Below are 9,851 nucleotides of genomic sequence, written 5' to 3'. Positions count from 1 at the left end.
TACAGACTATTATGACACCATCCCCTGATTTAAAACCTACATGAGGGCAAGGAAAAACTCAAAAACCTCATGTCAAGTCATGTTAATTTGTGACACCCAATCACAAAGAGTCTCAAAGGGTGGCACAGACTATTGCAAACTACAGACTATTATAACACCATCCCCTGATCTAAAACCTACATGAGGGCAAGGAAAAACTCAAAAACCTCATGTCAAGTCATGTTAATTTGTGACACCCAATCACAAGGAGTCTCAAAGGGCGGCACAGACTATTGCAAACTACAAACTATTATGACACCATCCCCTGATCTAAAACCTACATGAAGGCAAGGAAAAACTCAAAAACCTCATGTCAAGTCATGTTAATTTGGGACACCCAATCACAAGGAGTCTCAAAGGGCAGCACAGACTATTGCAAACTACAGACTATAATGACACCATACCCTGATCTAAAACCTACCTGAGGGCAAGGAAAACCTCAAAAACCTCATGTCAAGTCATGTTAATTTGGGACACCCAATCACAAGGAGTCTCAAAGGGCGGCACAGACTACTGCAAACTACAGACTATTATAACACCATCCCCTGATCTAAAACCTACCTGAGGGCAAGGAAAACCTCAAAAACCTCATGTCAAGTCATGTTAATTTGGGACACCCAATCACAAGGAGTCTCAAAGGGCGGCACAGACTATTGCAAACTACAAACTATTATGACACCATCCCCTGATCTAAAACCTACATGAAGGCAAGGAAAAACTCAAAAACCTCATGTCAAGTCATGTTAATTTGGGACACCCAATCACAAGGAGTCTCAAAGGGCAGCACAGACTATTGCAAACTACAGACTATAATGACACCATACCCTGATCTAAAACCTACCTGAGGGCAAGGAAAAACTCAAAAACCTCATGTCAAGTCATGTTAATTTGGGACACCCAATCACAAGGAGTCTCAAAGGGCGGCACAGACTATTGCAAACTACAAACTATTATGACACCATCCCCTGATCTAAAACCTACATGAAGGCAAGGAAAAACTCAAAAACCTCATGTCAAGTCCTGTAATTTGGGACACCCAATCACAAGGAGTCTCAAAGGGCAGCACAGACTATTGCAAACTACAAACTATTATGACACCATCCCCTGATCTAAAACCTACATGAGGGCAAGGAAAAACTCAAAAACCTCATGTCAAGTCATGTTAATTTGTGACACCCAATCACAAAGAGTCTCAAAGGGTGGCACAGACTATTGCAAACTACAGACTATTATAACACATCCCCTGATCTAAAACCTACCTGAGGGCAAGGAAAACCTCAAAAACCTCATGTCAAGTCATGTTAATTTGGGACACCCAATCACAAGGAGTCTCAAAGGGCGGCACAGACTACTGCAAACTACAGACTATTATAACACCATCCCCTGATCTAAAACCTACCTGAGGGCAAGGAAAACCTCAAAAACCTCATGTCAAGTCATGTTAATTTGTGACACCCAATCACAAGGAGTCTCAAAGGGCGGCACAGACTATTGCAAACTACAGACTATTATGACACCATACCCTGATCTAAAACCTACATGAGGGCAAGGAAAAACTCAAAAACCTCATGTCAAGTCATGTTAATTTGGGACACCCAATCACAAGGAGTCTCAAAGGGCGGCACAGACTATTGCAAACTACAAACTATTATGACACCATCCCCTGATCTAAAACCTACATGAAGGCAAGGAAAAACTCAAAAACCTCATGTCAAGTCATGTTAATTTGGGACACCTAATCACAAGGAGTCTCAAAGGGCAGCACAGACTATTGCAAACTACAGACTATAATGACACCATACCCTGATTTAAAACCTACATGAGGGCAAGGAAAAACTCAAAAACCTCATGTCAAGTCATGTTAATTTGTGACACCCAATCACAAAGAGTCTCAAAGGGTGGCACAGACTATTGCAAACTACAGACTATTATAACACCATCCCCTGATCTAAAACCTACATGAGGGCAAGGAAAAACTCAAAAACCTCATGTCAAGTCATGTTAATTTGTGACACCCAATCACAAGGAGTCTCAAAGGGCGCCACAGACTATTGCAAACTACACACTATTATGACACATCCCCTGATCTAAAACCTACATGAGGGCAAGGAAAAACTCAAAAACCTCATGTCAAGTCATGTTAATTTGGGACACCCAATCACAAGGAGTCTCAAAGGGCGGCACAGACTATTGCAAACTACAGACTATAATGACACCATACCCTGATTTAAAACCTACATGAGGGCAAGGAAAAACTCAAAAACCTCATGTCAAGTCATGTTATTTTGTGACACCCAATCACAAGGAGTCTCAAAGGGCGCCACAGACTATTGCAAACTACACACTATTATGACACATCCCCTGATCTAAAACCTACATGAGGGCAAGGAAAAACTCAAAAACCTCATGTCAAGTCATGTTAATTTGGGACACCCAATCACAAGGAGTCTCAAAGGGCGGCACAGACTATTGCAAACTACAAACTATTATGACACCATCCCCTGATCTAAAACCTACATGAAGGCAAGGAAAAACTCAAAAACCTCATGTCAAGTCATGTTAATTTGTGACACCCAATCACAAGGAGTCTCAAAGGGCAGCACAGACTATTGCAAACTACAAACTATTATGACACCATCCCCTGATCTAAAACCTACATGAGGGCAAGGAAAAACTCAAAAACCTCATGTCAAGTCATGTTAATTTGTGACACCCAATCACAAAGAGTCTCAAAGGGTGGCACAGACTATTGCAAACTACAGACTATTATAACACATCCCCTGATCTAAAACCTACCTGAGGGCAAGGAAAACCTCAAAAACCTCATGTCAAGTCATGTTAATTTGTGACACCCAATCACAAGGAGTCTCAAAGGGCGGCACAGACTATTGCAAACTACAGACTATTATGACACCATACCCTGATCTAAAACCTACATGAGGGCAAGGAAAAACTCAAAAACCTCATGTCAAGTCATGTTAATTTGGGACACCCAATCACAAGGAGTCTCAAAGGGCGGCACAGACTATTGCAAACTACAAACTATTATGACACCATCCCCTGATCTAAAACCTACATGAAGGCAAGGAAAAACTCAAAAACCTCATGTCAAGTCATGTTAATTTGGGACACCCAATCACAAGGAGTCTCAAAGGGCGGCACAGACTATTGCAAACTACAAACTATTATGACACCATCCCCTGATCTAAAACCTACATGAAGGCAAGGAAAAACTCAAAAACCTCATGTCAAGTCATGTTAATTTGTGACACCCAATCACAAGGAGTCTCAAAGGGCAGCACAGACTATTGCAAACTACAAACTATTATGACACCATCCCCTGATCTAAAACCTACATGAGGGCAAGGAAAAACTCAAAAACCTCATGTCAAGTCATGTTAATTTGTGACACCCAATCACAAAGAGTCTCAAAGGGTGGCACAGACTATTGCAAACTACAGACTATTATAACACATCCCCTGATCTAAAACCTACCTGAGGGCAAGGAAAACCTCAAAAACCTCATGTCAAGTCATGTTAATTTGTGACACCCAATCACAAGGAGTCTCAAAGGGCGGCACAGACTATTGCAAACTACAGACTATTATGACACCATACCCTGATCTAAAACCTACATGAGGGCAAGGAAAAACTCAAAAACCTCATGTCAAGTCATGTTAATTTGGGACACCCAATCACAAGGAGTCTCAAAGGGCGGCACAGACTATTGCAAACTACAAACTATTATGACACCATCCCCTGATCTAAAACCTACATGAAGGCAAGGAAAAACTCAAAAACCTCATGTCAAGTCATGTTAATTTGGGACACCCAATCACAAGGAGTCTCAAAGGGCAGCACAGACTATTGCAAACTACAGACTATAATGACACCATACCCTGATTTAAAACCTACATGAGGGCAAGGAAAAACTCAAAAACCTCATGTCAAGTCATGTTAATTTGTGACACCCAATCACAAAGAGTCTCAAAGGGTGGCACAGACTATTGCAAACTACAGACTATTATAACACCATCCCCTGATCTAAAACCTACCTGAGGGCAAGGAAAACCTCAAAAACCTCATGTCATGTTAATTTGTGACACCCAATCACAAGGAGTCTCAAAGGGCGGCACAGACTATTGCAAACTACAGACTATAATGACACCATACCCTGATTTAAAACCTACATGAGGGCAAGGAAAAACTCAAAAACCTCATGTCAAGTCATGTTAATTTGTGACACCCAATCACAAAGAGTCTCAAAGGGTGGCACAGACTATTGCAAACTACAGACTATTATAACACATCCCCTGATCTAAAACCTACCTGAGGGCAAGGAAAACCTCAAAAACCTCATGTCAAGTCATGTTAATTTGGGACACCCAATCACAAGGAGTCTCAAAGGGCGGCACAGACTATTGCAAACTACAAACTATTATGACACCATCCCCTGATCTAAAACCTACATGAAGGCAAGGAAAAACTCAAAAACCTCATGTCAAGTCATGTTAATTTGTGACACCCAATCACAAGGAGTCTCAAAGGGCAGCACAGACTATTGCAAACTACAAACTATTATGACACCATCCCCTGATCTAAAACCTACATGAGGGCAAGGAAAAACTCAAAAACCTCATGTCAAGTCATGTTAATTTGTGACACCCAATCACAAAGAGTCTCAAAGGGTGGCACAGACTATTGCAAACTACAGACTATTATAACACATCCCCTGATCTAAAACCTACCTGAGGGCAAGGAAAACCTCAAAAACCTCATGTCAAGTCATGTTAATTTGTGACACCCAATCACAAGGAGTCTCAAAGGGCGGCACAGACTATTGCAAACTACAGACTATTATGACACCATACCCTGATCTAAAACCTACATGAGGGCAAGGAAAAACTCAAAAACCTCATGTCAAGTCATGTTAATTTGGGACACCCAATCACAAGGAGTCTCAAAGGGCGGCACAGACTATTGCAAACTACAAACTATTATGACACCATCCCCTGATCTAAAACCTACATGAAGGCAAGGAAAAACTCAAAAACCTCATGTCAAGTCATGTTAATTTGGGACACCCAATCACAAGGAGTCTCAAAGGGCAGCACAGACTATTGCAAACTACAGACTATAATGACACCATACCCTGATTTAAAACCTACATGAGGGCAAGGAAAAACTCAAAAACCTCATGTCAAGTCATGTTAATTTGTGACACCCAATCACAAAGAGTCTCAAAGGGTGGCACAGACTATTGCAAACTACAGACTATTATAACACCATCCCCTGATCTAAAACCTACCTGAGGGCAAGGAAAACCTCAAAAACCTCATGTCATGTTAATTTGTGACACCCAATCACAAGGAGTCTCAAAGGGCGGCACAGACTATTGCAAACTACAGACTATAATGACACCATACCCTGATTTAAAACCTACATGAGGGCAAGGAAAAACTCAAAAACCTCATGTCAAGTCATGTTAATTTGTGACACCCAATCACAAAGAGTCTCAAAGGGTGGCACAGACTATTGCAAACTACAGACTATTATAACACATCCCCTGATCTAAAACCTACCTGAGGGCAAGGAAAACCTCAAAAACCTCATGTCAAGTCATGTTAATTTGTGACACCCAATCACAAGGAGTCTCAAAGGGCGGCACAGACTATTGCAAACTACAGACTATTATGACACCATCCCCTGATCTAAAACCTACATGAAGGCAAGGAAAAACTCAAAAACCGTAACATGAGAAAATGAAGAAACCTTAAGAACGGATGACCAGGCTGCAATGGATGTTGCATTAACAAACAATAAAATTTAAATAATGAGATATAAAATTAAATATATGCGTCATTAATTAATCACATTGTATATGAAGATTTTCAAAAAACACATTCATTTCTATTTTTTTGTATTACATAAATTACATAAATTATTAATCATTTTGACAATTGATTACTAAATTAGCTGGGATTGGCTCCAGCACCCCCGCGGCCCTATTTATAGAATAAAATAGTGAATGTTTTTATTTTTATTTCACTGTTTGGCATTTTTTGGGATGTTGTGTTGCTGTTCAACTTAAAATCTGTTTAATGTGTAAAAAGCTAATTTTTTTTGTATTTTACAAAAGTTTTGTAGATCTGTGAATATTTTAATTTATATTTCATGTGTTTTTCAGGGCTACCCCGCAAAACATATACAATTACTAATTACGAAATAATTTGGTGCATAACGGTTTAATAGTATAATATATCATTAAAAGTAGCCAATTTGGAGCTGAAAAAGACAGCCTTTCTTAGTGAAAGAAAGTGTTTTCTAAATAGAGCTGTCCTGTAGGGTAGGACGCTTCACATGACGCCATAATGACATGCCAACAGAGCTGGCCTTTCGGCGTCATTTTCAATAACTTAAAAATAAAAAATAAAAATTCATATATTTTGTGGTCTATAGAGTCAGACGGTCAAGAAACATGGCAACAATTTCAAGCATTTTCGAGCACTTCACCCAAAATTCAAGCATATATCTGACTTTGAAACCAAAACATCAAAATTCAAGGATTTAAGGATTTTCAAGGATTTCAAGCATGCATACAAACCCTGCCCCCAAGATCTTTTTTTTAAGTGATAACACCGCAGCGCAGTGGTTATCGCGTGTGCAGCACAGTTCTAAGGTCTTGGGAACCTTCTGTGTGGGTTCAAATCCAGCTACCAGACTTCCTGTGCGGAGTTTGTATGTTCTCCCCGTGCTTGCGTGGGTTTCCTCCGGGAACTCCGGTTTCCTCCCACATTCCAAAAACATGCATTTCAGGTTAATTGGCCGGTCCAAATTGTCCCTAGGTGTGAATGAGCGAGCAAGTTGTCTGTCCCTGTGTGCCCTGCGATTGGCTGGCAACCAGTTCAGGGTGTTCCCTGCCCACTGCCTGATGATTGCTGGGATGGGCTCCAGCACCCCCGCGACCCTACTGAGGATAAGCGGTGCAGCTAATGAGATAACATGATAATGGTGGGGATAAAACAACATCCATGCCATAAGCAACACCTTTTGGCACATTTTCGCTGAAGAAAAACTCAAGCGTCTTCTCAGCATGATTGGGTTGTTATGACTAAGAGACAGCTTAATGTATTTGGCCATGTGCTGTGTGCTGCCAACATTTTTAACATAGCAAGCACACTGATCTTTTGTTTGTTATATATTTTTTTCCACGGGATCACTCGAGGGTCTGCTACACTTTGTGTCTCCACTTCATACTCAATACTTATACCGTTTAATGCACCACGTGGAGACTAAACGTAAACAAAATACTCTTCCGCTGAGAACGTCCCTGCCCCCTAGTGTAGTGAAGGTGCAATTTCACTTTATTCTGAGAAAGTTAAAAAAAAAAAAACCTGACACTGACGACTATCGATGTCAAGATTCACTTCAAATTCATTGACATTTTCTATTTTAGACATCAATTCTACATTTTCCGGTAAAAAAGGCTGGCACTGAGTTAACTGGGCTGACAGTTAATTAGTTAATCGTGCGGGTCATACGTTATTTTTTAATCAGTTCTTAAAACAACATCTGTAATTACCAGAGTTTCCCATACCACAGAAAGATTCTGGTCCGGCCATTTTGTGTATAATGATCAGGGTTGGGTAGGTTTACTTTAACTTAATTACTTTCAATTACTTTTGGATTACTCCAATACCAAATATGCTCATAAAAGACAAAAGAAACTAAATATGAATACAATTACTCAATTTTGTGCAGGCTTGGGGAGTAACGGAATACATGGAACGGCAAAAATGATGTTGGCAAGCTGTTTGGATTTATTTTCATTTTGTTTCTGTCGCATATTATGTTAGTTTTGCCGGAGATCAAAGAGATCAAAGCCAAGAGAGAAAGCTTACCACGTGTTGTGAGTCATCATTTTATTCATATTTAGTTTCTTTTGTCTTTTATCAGCATATTTGGCATAGGAGTAATCCAAAAGTAATTGAAAGTAATCAAGTTAAAGTAACCCTACCAAACCCTGATAAAGATATACAGTAAAACACCGGGATACGACAGGAACACTGTTCCAAGGTGGGTGTCATAAAGAAAAATTGCAATATAGCAGAGGATGGAAACATATCCTAATGAGCTAAAGTGTTACAAATCCCTGGCACCCCAGAAAAATGATTTAAAAAGTAGCATATAGAAAATACTAATGTGCAATATATATACAAAGGATTAAGCAACAAATGAAACTTTATTTACCGGGTACCTTTGTTGTGACGTGACTTGAGCTGGTATAGTGGAGTGAATGGGTGGATGCAGGAGGCGGGAGGAGGCAGCTGATTTATATTAAAACTTCCACTTGCGAAGATTGAATCACCTTTGAATTCTTAATAATTATCTAAATAAAATGTTCACAATTATATTAGTTCGTGCGGGTGACAATTCGTGAACCTTCTTCATAAGGCTTGTTAATCATTATCTCTAGCTTGATTTCCATGGTTAACGTGTTTTGCTTTTCCCTTTAGCATCCCTGGAAGCCTTGGGACCCATAGGGAATAAACCCAGTACAAAAAATACAGTTTATAGTATCGCCCACTCAGAGTCTTTAGAAAGCACGCGAGATTCCGAATTGAATGAAATAGACCATCGTGGGAAAGAGTTTGGCCAATAGCAAATTTCACAAAGTAGTGACACAAACCAATAGCAGAAAAATAGCTAAGAGCTTTAACTCGTCATATGCAGAAACACCGCAAAGTTTGAATTTTGTACCTTTTCGGTTCACACGAAAAAATCTGATATTAATGTCGTATCGTGGGGAAAATGCCATAACGAGGAGCCAAAAAAACATCTCACTCTGCATCGAAACCTGAAAACAAGGCAAGGTCAGAACGCCATAACTCGAGGGTCTTGTGTAGTATGTTAAAGTGTTCGGAAATCCAAGTTTCGGACTTTCTACGGTTAAAATTGTATTTCTTCGCTTATTTAAACTCTCCAAAGTATACATTTTTATTTATAGTAGATTTTCTTTTTTAGCTTAAAGGCCCAGTGTTAAATTTTTGACCAGTAAATGGCACTAACTTGTTAAACACGAACAAAAAACAAAAAAAACACAGACCACAGCGTAGCAGCAAGATCCCAAACAAACATGGTAGCGACCTTTAGGAATGTGAAAGAAAAAAATTCTTAACCGAAGATTTGTATTTAATAAAATTAACTTTTATTTTTTCCGAGTATTCAAACAAGTGCATTTTCTACCAAGTTTTTGTACCACTAGGGGAACTATTAATTAAACACTGTCCCTTTTACTTTAGCACGTTATTGTCACTCAAGGTTGAAAGGTATGGAAATGTACCCCAGCCTCCTCATTGGTGAAAGTACAGTTTGTAATAATTAACCACTAGAGGTCGTTGTAGCTTAGAGTGGCTCTCAAGTGATAAATGCACCACTGAGAGATACTTGGGCAAAAATGGTCATTCGGGCTTCCGTAGAAGTAAAATGGTGGCCAAACGTGTTGGCTTCTTCAAGTTATGTAAGATGACACGTTTATGAACCTAAATCATATATATTAAAGATAGTACGTGTTTTTTTCCTTATAATTGGAAAAAATCGTGTTTCATTTAAATGAACAATGTATTTCGGCACCACTAATAGCCACTCTATAATACAAACAGAGGCTTTCACTCCAAAACCTTTGAGGCGAGTTTTTTTTTTATGTAAAATAGTTTGTTATTGTCATTTCATAAATTCTAATCCTTTCTTATTTGAGTTTGTTAGTTGTAATACTCACGCTTGACATTTTAATTCAGGTTTTTTTCGGTCCA

General features: G+C 39.4%; 1 protein-coding gene across 1 annotated transcript in view; it reads right to left on the bottom strand.

Annotated features, from left to right (window-relative positions):
- The window catches only part of LOC148360632 (uncharacterized), a 48,314-nt gene extending 39,424 nt beyond the window's left edge, over positions 1-8,890 (bottom strand). Inside the window, exon 1 of the mRNA XM_088342906.1 lies at positions 8,800-8,890. Within this exon, the coding sequence (XP_088199032.1) occupies positions 8,800-8,890 (91 nt within the window). The remainder of the gene's footprint in view (positions 1-8,799) is intronic.
- Positions 8,891-9,851: the final 961 nt, after the last annotated feature.

The sequence above is a fragment of the Urocampus carinirostris genome, chromosome 8 (genome assembly GCF_059441175.1).
Source record: "Urocampus carinirostris isolate Australia breed hairy pipefish chromosome 8, RoL_Ucar_1.0, whole genome shotgun sequence".
NCBI lineage: Eukaryota > Metazoa > Chordata > Actinopteri > Syngnathiformes > Syngnathidae > Urocampus > Urocampus carinirostris.
Note: the sequence above shows the minus strand (reverse complement) of the source record. Positions and strands in the feature narration are given on the sequence as shown.